Source organism: Haemorhous mexicanus, chromosome 3 (genome assembly GCF_027477595.1).
Source record: "Haemorhous mexicanus isolate bHaeMex1 chromosome 3, bHaeMex1.pri, whole genome shotgun sequence".
Taxonomy (NCBI): Eukaryota; Metazoa; Chordata; class Aves; order Passeriformes; family Fringillidae; genus Haemorhous; species Haemorhous mexicanus.
In genome coordinates, this window is record NC_082343.1 from 44,694,559 (window position 1) to 44,712,465 (window position 17,907).

Sequence of the window (17,907 nt, forward strand, 5' to 3'; positions counted from 1 at the left end):
TCTGGTTTTGAACATGTTGAAGTGCAAGAAAAAATTTGTCTTGATTTGTAAATGGGCTTGAAAAACAAACCTCTTCTGAAGAATTTAAGTGCTCTGTTATATGGTAGTAACTTTTTATTTAAAAATAATTCAATATTTGTGGCAAAAAAAAAAAAAATAGTGATGTGGTGCTTAGTCTCTCAATTTAGCCATTTTTGACTTCCATGGAAAAACCTATTCATTGCCATTAGCAGGGGACATTTTCATAGCCATTTATCAGCAAGTGAGGATACCTAATAGAAAAGCATGTATTTGTCAAAATACGTGGTTTCATATTATTTAACAAGGCTGTGGTGCCCCTGTGAGAGGGGTAACTTGCTGTGGTTGCCATGTTTCTGGAATGACTATTCTGTTCAACTGTGTCACAACCTCTGTTTGCCCCCAGGGAATTTCTAGAGAGCACCATTGGCCACTGAAGCAGAAGGAAAGAGTGGTGTTCTTTGTACATAGAGATTACTGAATTAATTACTTCAAGACAATATACAAAAGGCTGATAATAACATATGTGCATGTATGCCTTGGAAAGTACATTACATCCCCAGGTGATTGATTTACTTTACAGTGGAATTCTATAAATGAGGCTCTCCAGTTATTTATTGTGTCATATAGAACTAAGCACTAGTGCCAGGTGAACATTGGTTTTGGTGATGTGCACTATAAATAGTTTTCTTGCAAATTACTGTGTCTTCTTCTATAGGTTTATTTTGAAAGCAAGAAAAACTAAGTAAGAAAATAACAATAATAATAAAAGCAAAACAGATGAAAGAGCCCTTCTCGTAGATCCTCAGATAGTGCTTTGCAACAGGGCCATTTATCATTTTTAATTAAATAACCTCACTAAATCATAAAATATGACATGTTCTGATATAAAAATATGTAAGGTGTAAATTCTTTGAAATTTTGTTATTTTTCTATCATGTGAGCACAGGTTTATTAACTGTCAACAGTTATTTTATAGTTTTCATAACTGTGTTTTTTAAGACACTGCTGATTTTTTTTCTACAGTTTTTATGTGGTAGACTGGCATCCCAAAATAATTCAGTAAATCAGGCTTCCTTTATAACACTGACTGTTTACTAGGGATGAAAATCAGATGCATTGGCAGCTCAGCTTGTTGAAACATCATTAATGATGTTTCAGTGAAAGCTAAATAAAATGGGGCCAGCAAAAATCATCCTGTGAACCACTCAGAGTTACTGAAATAAGATGTGCTTCTCTCAGTTGAAGATAACTCATTGTGCTCATTAGGCTAGCATTAGCAAAAGACTGGAGCAAAGTTGCAGACAATATTGCTACCCTCAGTCATGTGGAATGTGTTTGATGTAGATTCTTGAATTCTCATATTAGTGTGTACTTTCCAGCTGGTAGCTGTGTTGGTGAAATTAAGGCTCCCCATCATTTCAGTTGTAGTTTGACTTTTTATGACTATTTGGCTTGATTTTCTTCTAAGCCTCTGAAGAATTTAAGGTGGGTTTTAGTTTTCATCCCACATTTGTTTCATGCTTTTAAACTGAGTGAGGTAGAAATTGCAATGATCATTACATAAATCATGGTTAGATGCAATCTGGGGGGTTTCTAAAATATACAGCACCACTTCATTTCTCTTCAGACATTAATGCCTGCTTCTTCCACTCCTTATAATATCTTGCTTTATTTTTTTGCTTCTTGATAATATATGTGTAAGCAAACACTTTCATAAAAAGCTTTTAAAAACAGCAAAACCTCCGGTGATCACTAATAAACTGAAAGATTTGTGTGTGCTGGAACCTCCCTAACAGCAAGTAACCTGATGAACATGCCTATGTGTGCACCTGCAGGCTTGAGTTCCTGACCTATCCTTTTTTCTTCTTCTGCTCTCTGGCATGCTGTGCAGTGCTCCCTCTTAATCACTATGAAGGAAAGAAACACCTACTAGATTTCAAGAAAATTGAGGTGATTAAAGTTACAAGGTAAAATCCAAAATTCAGTAGTTTTACCTTCTGTAAGTCAGCATTTTTTGGTAGTTGTCCCATCAGAAATGTTTGTAGTTAATTTCTCACTTTTTCATCACAAAGAAAGTAGAGAGCAGGGATAAGGATAAGGTCAGCTGTCTTTTTCCTCTTCTCTGCATCCTTCAGTTTAGCCATCTGGGATAATATTTTGGGGTTGGTTGAAGATCACACTGGTGTTTGGAAAATGTTCTATAATTGTAAAGCCTTCATGAGATTAAATTTTTAAAAGTTACTGAGGTCTAAGTGATACCAAATGGACCATCACAAAAAATAATATTTATTGTGGTGTCTGCCATTAAAAAGAAGTTATCACAGAACGTGATACAACATTTTTCAGAATTTAGTGCTAGCAAGCACCAAGAGAGCCTTTGTGAGCAGACTATAACTGATTACTGTGCCTTGGGATAGCCTGTGGTCCAGGAGGCAAACCTGTAATGTGTAAAGGACAAAGCCTTTTGAAAGCTAAATAAACTCTGCATTCATTTGAGCTTTAATTAAACCCTGTATTTGTGGAGCTTAGAAAATAATTTGGAAATTTAAAATTTAATCTTATTTTTAAATGTCAGCATGAAGCATTAATGAAAGTCAGTGTTTGTGTGTTTCTTGTATTGATCCAAGCTAAAAAAGGATGTCAGTGGCAGGAGGCAGCTGCCTTGTGCACAATGGTCAGATCCTCACTGCACAGCCACGTGTGGAGCTGTGCAGCACAGTGCCCCTCAGCTGCATCTGAGACTGGGGTGGAGTTCTGCTGGTAAAAATGCTGGCTCTTTAGGTGGGGATTGTGGCACCTCAGGAAGCCTAAAGCTTATGTGTAATTTAGCAGTAAAAATACAATCAGAAAATTGATAGGACAGGCAAGAGAAATTTAAACCATTTTTTCAAATTGATTGCTGAAAATAGTAACAATTGTGATTTTATGGCAGATTAAGGATTTTGCACTTTTTTTAGGTGTCTCTATATATGTGTGTGTGTATGTGTGCATACCAAAGCAGTATCCCTATCTCAGTTTATTATCAAGAACACTGTTATGTGTGATTAGTATTAATGATTTCCCAGTGGTGCTAACTTCAAATTTCTTTGCTTCTCAGCCAGTGAATGAAACATTGGCTAATTTCTTACAGACTTCACAAATGAAGGAAATTTTGAAGGAAGAACTGACTATAGCATTTGTTACCAATAGGAAGCATTGATTTGGCCTCTCATTCTCCTGCCCAAGAAAATGTACAGGGTTTGTACCAAAAAAAAAAAAAAAAAAAGCCTGTAGCCTCTTGAATGGTGTACAGATCTGCAAGAGCTTGATAGAAAAGTTTGTTTCAATCTATAGTTAGTCCTTCAGTTTTAGAGACAGTATTCCTTGTGGGTTTTAAGTGAGAAGCCAAAGCAGGCCTTAATAAAATGTATTCAAATATAGTTTTAAATATTGGGTGGCTGCCACTGCCCCATTATAAATGCAATTTAAGTCTTTCATGCATGTGAAGAAAATTGATGCAATTTTTCAGCTTACATAACTTTTTATTGTGCTATATGGTTTTTATAAGTTCCATTAAAATCATACTGTTTATATAGCATGTATCTACTATATACTTAATAATTTATCTCTAACAGGTTATGGAAGACATTTCATTTGGAACAGAGGGTCATTTATCTGAGGTAAGTGTTTCCTAGGCAGTATAAAGTGGTGATATTGTACAGAATTTTCTTTGTCTCAATTAGAATAAATGACACTTGTTTTTATAGTGTTACCTTTGCTTAGAAATTGCACTTGTGTGAGCACTTGGAAAAGCAACCCAATCACAACTACAGTGGGCCAATTCCTTTTTTCCTTTTTTCTTTTTTTTTTCCATTGAAGATAAGGACATAATTGCTGAGTATTTCAGGGAGTGTATAGTTAAAACCTGTGCTAATATTTTTAACACATACCAACAACAGGATGAACACACTAGGGTAAAGGAGAACCAGTAATACTTAGCCAGCCCCACTGTAGCACTGTCATGATGCTTAGGGGTGGAACAAAATCATGATGCTTAACCTCCTTTTCTTGTGTGCCACTAAAAATACCTTTTGAATTTATTTTTGAATTATAGCAACATACTGCAGCTGAATACACAGTAATAGGAATTTCATCTCAACATATTGGATGTTTGTAATTTGCACCATTTTCATAAATAACAAGATCTGAGAAAAATCTGTCTACCTACAAAGAGTTTAGGTAATACATGTGTAAGGAGAGTTCCCCTGGGTCTAAGAGCTGTACTGTTCCAGTCTGGTCCATTTATATATCAGTATGCCTTGGGTTGCAACTGACCTAGTAAGGAAATTCAGTACCCAAGCATTGTGTCAAGCCAGCAAATAAATTACATGGACAAGTAGCCCCCAGTTCACCTTCCATAACAGCATACGTGCCTCCTGTCAAGTACAACTGACAAGTGCTCCAAACCAGGCAAATATTACATAAACAAATAATAAATTTTGGATGGCTATTCAGATAAGGCATTTCTTCAGATTCTCACCAGTGAATCCAAAGACTGTGGAGCAGCTGGAATGCTCCAGGAAAGATAATCTAACTGCAACACCAAGCTCAGATTGTTGACTTTGTGTTTAAGGAGACTGTGACATGAGGACACACCTAGGATAGGCTGCTTGGCTGTGTGTGCGTTCAGCATAAATAAAAACAGGAAGCCTTGAGAATGCAGGTGAACCTTGCAGAAAATGCAAATGGCCTTCCTGATCAGTGAACTTTGCAGTGAATTATGGATAAACTGTGTGGCTGCTTGTGTCCACACATGACATGAAATAGGGGCAGGTAAGCCTGTGGGATAAAGGCAGCACAAAGCCCTACTGCCATCAGAGCAAAATACTGAGGGCATCAGAGTTCACAGGTACACAGGGCTGCCACTGTAGAAGTGTGCACCAAGAGCTTTATATCTTAAAGTCCTCAGAAGCAGACTTTCAAGGTTTTGGCAGAGGGGGACAAAAATGCATAAAGAGAATATAAAGCAAGAATAGAAATAAACGGAAGTATGGTAGAAAGCCAGGCTCTACCACACTGCCACAGCTGGACTGATGGGGACTTTTAGAGGGCTCTCCATAAAGCTCTGTGAAAGTGTCAGCAGCCTGTACCATGTCAAGATTTTACCTAAATGTACCTTTGGTGCTCTGGTCCCCTAATTCACTCTGGTCAGTCTCCTCACTCCCTGCAGGAGAGCACCCAGTTAGTCATTCCTGACTGTTGAATCTTAGTGACTTGGGAACAGAGATGGGAATGAACAACACTAGGAACCACCTATAAACGAAACCCAGCTCTACTGACTCCTTGCACAGCAGGGTGTGGACAAAGGAAAACAGTTTGGTACTTTTGTTTCTTTCTCCAAGTCCTGACCCACTGAGAATTTTTATTGGTAAGTCAGTAAATAGCCACATCCTCCCGCAGCAGGAGCTGGAATTGTCCCAGTGTAATTAAATGAGCCAGTGCAGTAGTGTGTTCTCATTTTAGAAAGTCTGCAATTAGGGAATATCTTCAGTCTAGTAGGGATGAGAATAGAGATTGCTGTCAGGCCACAGCAGGGTGCTGGAAGGCAGTGTAAAACTCTGTTCCTGCAGAGATGCTTTTCCAGGGACATTCCTCTGTAGCTGTAATGGGAGATACACAAAGGGAAGAATTGCCAATGTCCCACTGTAATTCTGATGAGTCATTTAACACCCCCATGTGGAGTAGGGTTAGGGATCAGTGCAAGAAAGGGAGTGTGGGAAAAGCATGTTATGGTGGGAAAGAGGTAGGTCACAGCTGGCTGGAAGGCTTTATGCCTAAATTGTTGCATATGAGAAAGTGGGGAGTGTGTTGTAGTGCTGAAGTCTCCTAAATATATAAATTAACCACACTGATGGAACAAGGGAGCAGCCTGTAAGAGGAAGATGTTAAGAGCAAAAGTAATTGGAAACAACCTTGATCCCTCTTCTGAGAGAAGTTAGATAGCTACATGAAAGAAAAGCTTATCTAAATAAAATCAGGGAAGCAACAGGGAGTTTCTGTGGGACAAACTCTGTGGGAGGAGGAATCAGCAGGTATTCTTTGGTACTGTCCAGAAGACATCAGGTTTATAGTACAGCTTCTTTTGGTGCAGAAAAGTGCAAACACAGTCACAGACTATGTCAGCAGTCTTTCAGTGGCTCTAAAGTTTTGACAAGAAAAGGACAAAAGTGTTTGTAGAATTGAGTCTGGAAGCGTACTGCTCAGTTTAAGTGTGAAGCAGCAAGACCCCTGAGCACGCTAAGCTACATTAAACAGAAGACATGTGAAATGGCAAGGGAGTTCAGGGATAAGTTAGATGCAAGGGAAAGGTGAAAGAAAGCATGGAAGGTGAAAGGTTAAGCACCTTTCTAATAGGAAAGGTGAATGATAAAATAAATGAAATCAGAAAAATTTTCTTCCTTATTCTCTGTGCTTTTGGTCTTTCTAAAGATTGTAAGCTGTGTCCAATTATGTAGTGCTCCTAGTATTCACTACAAGGTAGCAAGAGTAAGAGATCCAAAGGCAAATGAGATGTACTCAAGTGAGGCTAGACTGATGAAATTTCTCCTGAGCACACAGGAGCCAAGAAAAACAATCTCCAAACCATTAACAAGCTCCTTTGAAAACTCCTAGAGGAAGCTTGAAGTCCCAAGGGATCAGTAAAGGCAGACTTTGTGTTTGCCTTTAAAAAGGAGGTAGGCCAGGAGTTTATGTGCCAGTCAACATAATTTCAATTAGGATTAGAGTTCCAAATGGTCTTGATAGATTGAAAGAATAGTCTGAAATCAATAAGAAGGGATATATTGAAAGACAGGTGCAAATTACATTTGAGGGAGAAAAAGAGTTGGATTTATGTATACAGATGGTAAATAGCAGCTAAATTGACAATACTGCAGAAAAAGAATCTAGGTTTTTAGTGGACTGCAAATATAGTGGGATTCATTGCCTTCATTGTGTTGGAAGAAAGGGCAAATGTCACTTGCAGCCTCATTACTGGGAATGTCAGTTGTAAGACAGAAATAATTACTGTGCTTAGCTGAGAATACCAAAGCCTCCAGAGGACTATGGCTCTAGTCTGGACATCTCCCTCTATAGAAGACAGGAACATGGTGAAGAAAAGAAGGAAAGGAATAGAAATAAAAATTTTAGAAATCCTAGTCTGGTTGAAAGTCAAAGTCTTCAACCGCATAAAACATAATGATATATATAGGAGAACTATTAGTTATTGCTGTGTGCTATGTAAGGGTAAAATGAAATGTAACCATCTTGGTTTGTAGCAGGAGGAAAGCCTGCTCACTGCAAGGGGTCTTTAGCCCTGAAGCAGTCTGTACCCTGCACCCAGAACCACCAGATCCCATGTCAAAGAGCCATGCATGCAGGCACCAGCTGAGGACAGTCACAGCAGGCTCGGTCACACTGCGAATGACAGAGCAGGCTCTGGTGGTCCCTGGCTGCTTCCTGAACAGCCTTGCCATGCTGGTGTTGGTCATGAGTAACATGCATTGTTCTCAGTGGCCTTCCTCGCTCCAACAGCTGCTCGGGACAATGCATATGGGTCAGTGAAACTGGGATGTGGAGGAGGAACAAATTCTTTTGTTTGTTCCTCCCCTGCACTGTGGTCTCCTTATGGCCCTGCAGCTCATTTATCTCAGGGCATGTGCACTTAGCCTGCATGTGGCTGAAGCATCTGCTCAAGCAGGACAAATATAGATGGTTGCATTTTTTTTTCTAGCAATTATTTAAGATACATCATGGCCTAACATTCTGGAGTTTCAAGTGCTGACAATTGCCATTAACTTCTGCAAGGGTCAAGGGAAAGCATGCAGCTCTTCTGTCAACTGTAGATCACTGTTCTAAACCTTGTGCCATAATGTGAGGTATCTGCCTGCAAGGACAACTTTTTGTAGTTGTTATTTATCTTACTTTGTGTTATTTTAACTATTATGTGCCCGGGGATGTTTAGGGTAGGTGAAAGAAATCTGGCTTTCACTCTGCAGAAGGTGTTCTAAAGCTTCTATTTTATTTGGATTATGATATTGGTGCTTGGAAAAAAGGCAATTCCCTTTTACAAAAGTTCCTCTGTAGGAAGAGTGAATTTTAAGGATATATCTGGGAATCCTCCTTCTCAGCACAACCACTAAAGACTCTAATATAGACTCTAATCCCAAATAGAATTAAATTAATCTAGCTTCTACAATGCCAATTCTTCTATATAAAATTGCTAAACTAGATGGAAGAGCATAGAAGGTGTTTGCATTGAAAAAGCTGATCAAAAGTTTTCCTCAAGTATTGCTGTCAAGGAGCTGGTGCTCATAGGTGGCTGTAATGTCTTGTAAAAGGGTAAAACAAAACACAGAAGATGAAAGTGGAAACCATTCCTCTGCTCTTGATGCATTATGCTGATGTTACAGCAGTGCATCAGCTGGAACGTTGTCTGTTTTTACCATTTCTTGCATCAGACTTTCACATCTTTGGGAATGAGAATTTTTACTTTGTCTGAGAAGGCAGAAGAATTGCACCTTAAAAAGTAAATCACACCCATATTTGTGCTATTTTCACCTGCTTAAGGATTTAGAGGGGAAAAAAAAAATCCGAGCCAGCTACATTCCCTGTTCAGAGAAAAATCCATAAAACAATATTACATTTCAGCTCTCTCCTGACTCCTGCAATCTCTCCCAGCTGCTTCCTAAAAATACTGTTCGAGCAAAAATAACCAAAGTCTTCAGACTTACAGCATTTTGTAGCATTGACATAACCTACAAGCTTGCATGAGTTGTATTTTATGAATAAGTTGAGCTTGAGGCAGAGTCCACTTTCCTCTCAGAGATATTGTTGATCAGTGTAAAGTGCCACTTTCCAACCAGGAGCTGTTCTGAATAGTTTGTGTATCACTGACAGGGGTTTTCCTGCCTACGTGGACAAATGTCAAATAAAGATGCTACCAATGATGTTACCAGGCATGAAAGGCACTAAGAGAAATCTTTTCTCTCTATTTCTCTGGGCTATCAAACCTTTTTAAAATGAGGCCCTGGAGGCAGAAGCTATGGAATTGGTTGAATATTTAGAATTACTGTTGTGTATTTTTGAAAGCACTGTATGTCTCTTCCATTTCTGTTTATTTATTTATTTATTTATTTAGTTAGTTAGTTAGTTATATAAACTCTGGAAAAATCATAATGTATATGTTGATTCTCCTGCATTTTTCACATGACACCTGCAAGTAAATTCCTGGGAGTTGATGTTTGTCTAAGGTATTGGAGGAACTTCTCATTTCAACTAAAAAGGCAGCTGTGTTATGTAGGTACAGAAATAGTTCATTCATACACAGTTATGGCTGTAATAAAGAGAAATTAAGCTGCAATTTTAGGATTTAAAGACTAATTAAATATAGCCTCAATCTTACAGAGCTGTTTTCGTTGCTCTGAAGAGCAGCCGTAGCCATTTAGTTACAATTAAATTGGTTTCAAGTGTATAAAGGCCTAAACAAGTTTGATTTGACTTTTACACTCTCAGATTTCCCTGCCTTCCCATATTGTTGTTACAATTGGTTACATTTGCCTAATATTTATTGTTCTTTTACCTTAATTTCCAAAGTAAATGGGATTTTGTTACATTTTTAGACAATGCCTTATGTACCCAAAATGTGATCATTCAGGAATAATACCTGCATTTTTTCATATGTGGAGCTTTCTCTACGTGGTCATAATTTTAGATGTGCTTTCAGAGTACCTGTTTGTTTTTTTCCAGTTTACTGATTTGTTTAGCCTGAGCCCTAAGTTCTCTTGGACAGCAGTCATCTGTTCTTGCATGCATGTCCCAGAATGCCAGATGATTCCCTAAGGGCTTTCTGCTGATATAAATGGCCTGGGTTGTCCCACTCCGTAACAGCTCATGGAGTCCTGCTGGTATGCTGAATAATAATTTAGTAGCTGGATGGAAGACTTTTTCCTCATCTTCTGTCACTGGTCTTCAGAAAAAGACATTCCTAGTTGCTGCAAGGAGAGTGTTTATTTTCCCCTCCCATGCTCTCAGTTTAAAAACAGTGTGTTTTTTTCACATCCATACATTCTGTGGGGTGCTGCTGTAGGTTCTCAGGTTTGGTAATGCCTGGAAGTGGCAGCTCTGGTCCTGTCCACAGAGCCAGGGACTCTGTGCTCCTCTGTGTCTGAGCTACAGGGGTTTGCAACATAACCTCTTAATCCATCTACCTGTCCAGGGCCTGAGCTGCAGCTGGTCCCAGTGGGATCTGCTGCATAGCCATGTCTGGGAAAGGCCCAAGGAAAGCAGACCGGTAAGGCTCAGTGCCATACCAGAGGATGTGCCAGCAAGAAGAGCTCTTCTGGCATTTGACTCCGTGTATGCAACGTACTGTGAGATGCAAAGTGAAAGGGTAGCACACAACTGAGATTTGGTGAATGTGTTCACCAAAATTCAAATTGTTTCACAGTGGGCAGCATTCCAAAAAGTATTGGCATGATTTCGTTGGAAGGTCTTGGACTGAAGGTTTGATTTCTCTTAAACAGCCACTGATGTCTTATAGCAACAGACAAGTGCAAAGGACCCCAAGTACTTTTTTTTTGGAGGAGAAAAATTTTCTGCAGATAGTATATGGCCACGTTAGAAGCTGGCTTTATTAATGAGTGCACAGACTAGGTCTAGCAACAATCCAGTTTTATGGATTCCAGCTGATGAATTACTCTTTTTTTTTTTTAACATGATTCTAGCAGAAGTTCATCTTGGCACCATAATATTTTTTTGCAGATAACCCCTGTCATTACTGTAGGCAGCACTGTGGTGCCATGGGAGGGAGAGGAAAGGCTTGTCTCAGAGCTGCGCAATTGGATTGATTTTTTTTCCCCTCTTCTCATATTTTCTGCTTATTTGGGTCATTTCTCAAAGTACCACTCAATGCAAAATACGAAAAAATAGCAATTACCCTTGTGCAATGTATCTGAAAAACTTATGAGAAGGACTTTGAAAATGGTTTAAAATACTCACTTTAAAATAGGAAAAGTATTTGCCATCTGTAAGTTCTAAGTAGAGAAGCATTATTTTTGAAAATTTAGTCTTGTTTAATGATAACTTAGTAAAAAAAGTACAGTTTCATCTTGTAATCTCAAAGACTTTGATGCATTTTCTTTTACTGCTTGAGCAAAGCCCCGAAGTACTCTAGCCAGATTTTTCTTCAAAAATATAAGTACATTTTATGTGTATAAGAGTTACCAAAATGTTGCTGCTTGAAATATTTACATGACCTAAAAGTGTAAATCATATTTACATGAACAACTTGAAATTTGGGTACCCTAATGAGTGATAAGCATGAGACTTCCCTCCCCTGCTGTGATGAGATAATGGGGGACAAAGAGAGCAGTTCAGAGTAGCTGTCTTCACACCCCTAATCATCTGCTGAAAGTGAGGTTGTGACTTTTTTTCTGCTGGGAAGAAGACTGAGACCACAAGCTCATTCTATTTCATATTAATCACCAATTTATTATATAGAAACAGCTTTTCGTCTCTCTAATGGGAATTTGCTTTTAGGCAATGTCTTTGACTGCAAAGTATCATATTCCCTTACTAATATTTTATTTTCCCTTTAATTTGATGCTAATTTGATGTAGAAAAGTGCAGTCAGCAGCAAATGTGCTTTCTTTTATTTTTCAACTTTCTGTAGGAGTTCTTCATATTTTCTGCAGAGTTGGGAGAAAAATGTGAAGCAATAAGTGAGAAATTGGTGCATCTGGAAGATCAATTGCAAAGTTCCGCCTGCAGAGTTGATGAAGGAGTTATTCATATCCTTTTTGCTCTAGCTATGGATACGTATAAATCTCTGTAAGTATGCACATGAGATCCTTGCCTGTCAGACTGGCATGCAATGCTTGTTCTTAGTGTAGGTTAGATACATTAAGAATGGGAGAAATTATTGTCTTGCTGAAATGGGCACTTTTGTGGAGTAAGTTTTCCTATAATGCATATTTTTTAAAAATTGATTTAAACAGAAGTTAGTTCTTTGCAAATTAAGACTGGGTACTGAAAAGCCTTTATTTCACTGTTAAAATCTTTTTTTAGTAATGCTCATAATTGAATACATAGCACACCAAAAGCTGCATGGATATGAATGTCCATGTACCTGCATTTCCCAACATGATTTAGCTGAATTAGATGCTACATTATTGACTCAGACTGTGTATATTGTCACCTGTAGTTTGGGGTTTTTTTTTTCTTTTTTGAAAAAATGGGCAACAGATGTATCGTGTGGCATCCTACACATTGTAATCTGCCTCTAACACTCCAATGCAAGTAACAGATGAGATATTGTCTTATGCCCACTTATCTCTTTCTGTGCTTTATCTGTGAGTTTTTCTGAAGATTGCTTAACCTTTGTGAGAAATTCCTTGGCCATTTTTTCAAAATTTAAGAACACGAAGTTTTGTTTCATTTGTAACTTTTGTAAGAAAAACTTTCATAAAAGGGATTTTGTTCTTCTAAGAAAGGGCAAAGAAAGTAGGAACCAGTGAAGCTGAGGAAGATGAGAGTACTGAGCTGGTTAGGTTTTAGTAGAGAAGAGGTGGCAGTAGAGAGGATCATGAAGAAAGAGAGATATGTTCAAGGTGCAGAGATTAGCAGAGGAGCCCTTGGAGATATCTGAATGTGAGTAGGGGTGATGATGGTGCTAGAAAGGAATCAGTTCCTGCTAAGAGAAGGTGGACAGTCCTACAGAGCATAGTTTAGAGAAAGGAGTATAAACAGTGTGTGGAAATACCGTGTTTTAAGTAATTGGGCATTTATTACAAGTCGTTGCAGAATTCCTACTCTAGAAACTTGGTTTCTTTCAAGGTAGCAGAAGGATAAAGTGCGAGGGGCAGAGGGAAGGAGGAATGGTGCTAGGAGAAAGGGATTTGGGTTGGAGGAGAGAAATCCAGTCAGTAATTTGTAAACACTGTAAATGTTTCTTTTCTAAGCATTTCCATATTCACACAATATACAGAAAGATTATTCAACCTTCTTGGTTGCAGTTGTGTTTCTCCAGTGCATTCTTCTCAGAGCTCTATGGGTGTGTCTTGTGTGTGCAGAGCATCCAATTCCTTTCTCCCTTGCGTGTATTCACTCTCAAATGAGCTTTCTCAGTGTCCCTTACAGAAGAACACTGAGGGTTGGAGTTATAGATTCTTTGCAGGGGACTTAAGTTAATATTCAAACTGAAGAGTCACATCTGATCATACTTAAACTTTTCTAGGTAATGTGAAATAAGCTAGAAAAGTGCATTTTTGGTTCCAGAAGATAATACAATACATATATGTTTAATAGTAGTGGTTTTTATGTTCTATGGAGTGTGCCTATTTCTTCACAGCTGTTGACATTGCAAGAGTTAGTTAAAAAATAAAATTAGTAATGGTAAATTTCAAGAGAGTTGTAGATTAGTCTGATTTTAAGCCACAGTTTTCTGATAGAGATCTGACTTCCTCTCTCAGCTCATGTCATCTAAATACAGAAATGCACAGTGTGTGATATCCTGGTCCTAGCAAGACCATCAGTCACAAAATAAGAAATCATGTTTAAAACACAGAGACATACAAAGAAGCAGTTCAGCAATTCAGCTACCCCTCATTAAGATTAAGTTGCTATTTCAGAGGTAGTCCAGGTCAATGTGCATAAAATGTTACCATCTGGTACATATAATCACTGTGCTGTACTTCAAAAAGGAATGAGAAAAATAGCTACCATAGTGCTACAGACCTGTAGACTGGGGGCTTTTTTTATATAAAGACTGCTCAGTGCCTATAAAATTAGCTTTCACTCATTGGTAACTTGCCTGTATTGCAGGAATTAGCACTAAGCTAAGAGACAACAATTAGCCTCAGTAGAGGAATTTATTCAATAGATGAATCTTCTGTTTGCATGGTAATCTATTTGATTTTAGATAAAACAATTTCCTATCACAGATACTGGACAATCATGCAGTTTTCATTAAAATCTATAGAACTCTGGGAGCAGGAGCTTAAACACCTGAAATAGTAATGAAAGCAGGATAAATTTTTACAAGTCCATTCACTAGTTATTTTCACCCTTCCCATATTTCTCCCAAAAAACTGTCTTACACATAAATGTTACAAAATGTATTAAGTCAAAAATCTAACTGGGAGCCGCACAGATGTAAATTGGTTCTGTGGTCTGATTATTAAAAGACTTCCAAGGACTCCACTGAGAAAAATAAATTCCTGATGCTCTTGATCCATTTTCCAGTATTTAGTGTGTGTCATAGCTTTGATTAATAATTAAGTTTGTATTGGAAGAAAAAACCCAGATGTCATTGTTTTGCATTCTCCGTTTTGATGGCATAGCACACTTAAATCAACCATGCTGCTCATCATAAGTGCCAGCATGACCTGAACAAAGGAGAAATCCAGTGATATTTCTTGGCCTTGAGTATAGGCACAGACTCACTTGCAATTCTAATTGATTGTTGAAATATTTCACAAAAAACACTAAACTGCCCTTCTATGTAAAAGCATCAAACAACAGGGGCGTGGGACTGGATGTTAAACTTCTCTGTAGCACTACAACATGTTTGCTAAATTCTATGTAGTATAACCAAATAAACCTGCAAAATATTCAGTTAAGGTTGATCATTAATGAGTGTATGAAAACAGTCCACATCATTAATTGGAAAAACCAAAGGGTGAGAGGTGACTCATTATGGTGTCTGCAGAGCTGATGAGAGGTGTTATTTTCCTAACAGTAAAGGCCTGGAATTCCCACTAAAATTAAATGGAGCCTATATTGCAATTTCACAGTGATTTTTTGTTCTTAATGAGTAGTTACATTTTGATAGACAATTTGAATGCATGTAATAGTTCCTTTTGGTGCAAATGCTTTGTTGGAAGAAAACCTAACTGTAGTATTATTACAAAAACAATCTTCTTTCCTTGCCCTAAAATGGGCATTTTAATCAGTTATTTTGAAAGCAGAATTTTGTGCCTAAACATTGATTAAACTTCTCAGGTCACTTTGCTAGCCTTTCACCTTTATTCTGCAGCAGGCTCCCACAGCAGTCTTATTTTATACCAGAGCAGGTTTTCAACAGAATCATGTAAACTTTAGCCCTGTCTGCAGCTCAGTGAGGAATCTCTGGCTGAACCTGTAAGAGATTTTGGGATCCTTCAAGAGTTAGAGGTGGCAATGGCACACTCTTTGATTTTATTTTAGATGACAGGAGGGTGAGCTCTTCCCACTGTGTGCCGCACAGAGAACATGGTTCCACTTGTATAGTTTATGCTCCGATAGAGGTAGGTCAGTGTATTTCCACCCAGGTGCTGAAATTTCTTTGCCTTCCATTTTCTGTTGGAGCAAGCAATTTGAAAGTAGCTGATATTCAGACCACTGAAGGATTCCATTCTTCAATATGTAGCAGTCATTCTGTTGCTGTTTTTTTGTTTAATGTTTTTTGGGGGAGTATTTTGGGTTTTGCATGGGAGGTGTATTATCTTAGTTTATAGAAATAACATTCATGGATGTGAAGGAGGGCGACAGTAATCAAGGTGGTAATTTAGAAAATTCTAATTGGTTACACTACTGCAAATACCCCTGAATTTTGTAAGAAGTGATGGATTTCCAAAGGCCGTTTTACGCTCTTGCTGTGACACCACACAGAAACAGCAGGCACTTGCTTAGTATCTTTCTCTTGCTCCCAAGAATGCTCTCAAAAAGGCCAAAGCCCAGGTAATTCAAAAGACTTACTGAACTGTCTTGGCTCTTCCCTGGTCCTTTGGCATGTAGCACACACAGTCAAAGAATTGTTTAGCTGGAAGTGATATTTTGACATCATCTGGTCCAAGTCCCTGCTCAAGCAGGGTCACCTAGGGGAGGTTGCCCAGGATGTTGTCCAGTCAGATTTTGAATGTCCCCAAGGATGAACACTCCACAACCTGATTGTGCAACACAGTCCAGTGTTTGACCACCTTCAAACAAAAAAAAAGTCTTCATGGATTCAGATTCAATTTCCTATTTTGGAATTTCTCCTTGTTGCTTCTTGTTCTGTTAGTGGACAAAAAAAGTCAGAAGAGTCTTGGCTCCCTCTTCTTCATTCCTGCCTTTCGGCTATACGCAGTGGGAGTATCCTGTAAGCCTTCTTTTCTTCAGGTTGGAGTCCCAGCTCTCTCAGCATGTCCTCATGGGATGGATACTCAAGTTCATTAAACTGGTCCTGTGCTGGAGTCATTCCAGTAAGTCCTTCTCTCTTATTGGGGAACCCACAAATCCAGATAGGACCTTAGCAGTGCTGATTAGGGTGGAAGGATCATCTCCCTCTGCCTGCTGGCTGTGTTTTTGTTAATCCAGCCTGGGAGGCTGTTGGGCACCTTTGCCTCATGACAGGTTGCTGGTGTACAGTTTATTGTCCACCATGACTCCAAGGTCCTTTTCTATGGAGAGCTGTTTTCCATCTGGCTTAGCCCCTCCATGGGTGCTGGTGCCTGGGGTTAGGAGTGATGCTTGCAGTTAGGTGGTGGCACATTGAGCTGAGCTTCTGTCTGCAGGCACTGTGGAGTTTGGCTTTTGGAAACAAGCAGAAAAGTTAACCAGGTTAGAAACAAGAGCAACCAAAAACCTCTTTTTGATTATTTCTGTTCTTCAAGAACTAATTTCTTCTTCAGATGTCCAAAAAATGCTGTTACTTTCCAAAATCCCATTGCCCTTTATCTCAGAGCAATAGTAGTCCTTCATTGTCCTTCCAATGTCTTTTATCTCATAATATGTGCTCTCAGTTTCTAACCTTTCCTATAGGAAGGCAACTGATCCATAACATCTACTTTTTGTCTCTTTTCCCTGAACATCTGGGCTGAGAGATCAGAAGCTGCATTTGAGCAAAATGATCCCATTTTTTCCAAAACTTAAATATGTCTCTACAGTAATTTAGTCTGCTTTTTATCTGCTTGCAAATCATGGGCTCTGAGATGATGCTCAAGTTTTTCAAAGAGACAAAGTTAAATAGGTGAAAAGCTTAAAGCAAGACAATGTTAGACCTGCAGCATTGTTGAATATGGGTTGTGCTTGTTCCCAAGTACTTTAATTTACTGCTTATTTGACATTGTGGAGTTTTTTTTCAGTTTTCAGAAGAAGAGAGCAGAACCAGAACATATTCCTAGTTGGAACTTGTTTTCACTCATGCCTCGGATACTGGCTCAATATTTGCAGCACTGGATAGAGAATTTGAGCACAAAGGACACATATGCATGTGGACCCATGCAGAACTGTTTATTTGCATTTTTAAAATGGGTGAAGCTGTTTCTCCAGATCCAGCCTGTGTGTGGATAGAGATGCCATGCTCAGCCATATATCATATATTTGTCTTAGCCATAAAGGAACATTTGACAGTTACTTGTCTACATATCATTGTGGTGTTATTTATGAGGTTAGTGGTACTTGCTGTACTTAGACTATGCAGTCATCTTTTTTTGTTGCTCCATCTTTCTGTTGGTTGACAGGTTTTTTTCTATCTTCCTCATTTTCTTCCATCCTTTAAGATTCCTCATCCACTGTCACTGAAACATTTCAATTTTGCTTTTTCTCTGAAGAGAATTTTGTAGTTGCTTGGAATATTACAAGTAACAGCATGTAGTCAGAGACTACACGTCAGAATTAAACTTCAGAAGGTTTATGGTGTTCATGGATTGCAGGATTTACGTTTAACAGTTAGGTTTTCAGCAGAGCCTTATGATTAAGTTGCAGAGGGGTGGAGAATCCGGGACTTAGAAGAGGATAATAATATTTCTTACTTCAGAGAAGATGCAAAGCATAATTAATTTGTCCTTGTTCAGTGCTTTGTGATCTTGGGATAGGAGAAGCTTTATGTACTGCTGCTACTCATAATCA

General features: G+C 38.5%; 1 protein-coding gene and 1 long non-coding RNA gene across 2 annotated transcripts in view; one reads left to right on the forward strand and one right to left on the reverse strand.

Annotated features, from left to right (window-relative positions):
- The window catches only part of DISC1 (DISC1 scaffold protein), a 188,058-nt gene that overhangs the window by 165,664 nt on the left and 4,487 nt on the right, over window positions 1-17,907 (forward strand). The window contains 2 exon segments of the mRNA XM_059841603.1: window positions 3,636-3,680; window positions 11,711-11,827. Of these exon segments, the coding sequence (XP_059697586.1) occupies window positions 3,636-3,680; window positions 11,711-11,827 (162 nt within the window).
- Window positions 11,823-17,907, reverse strand: part of LOC132324941 (uncharacterized) — a 29,342-nt gene continuing 23,257 nt past the window's right edge. Inside the window, exon 3 of the long non-coding RNA XR_009485777.1 lies at window positions 11,823-16,587. This is a non-coding gene — a long non-coding RNA (uncharacterized LOC132324941). The remainder of the gene's footprint in view (window positions 16,588-17,907) is intronic.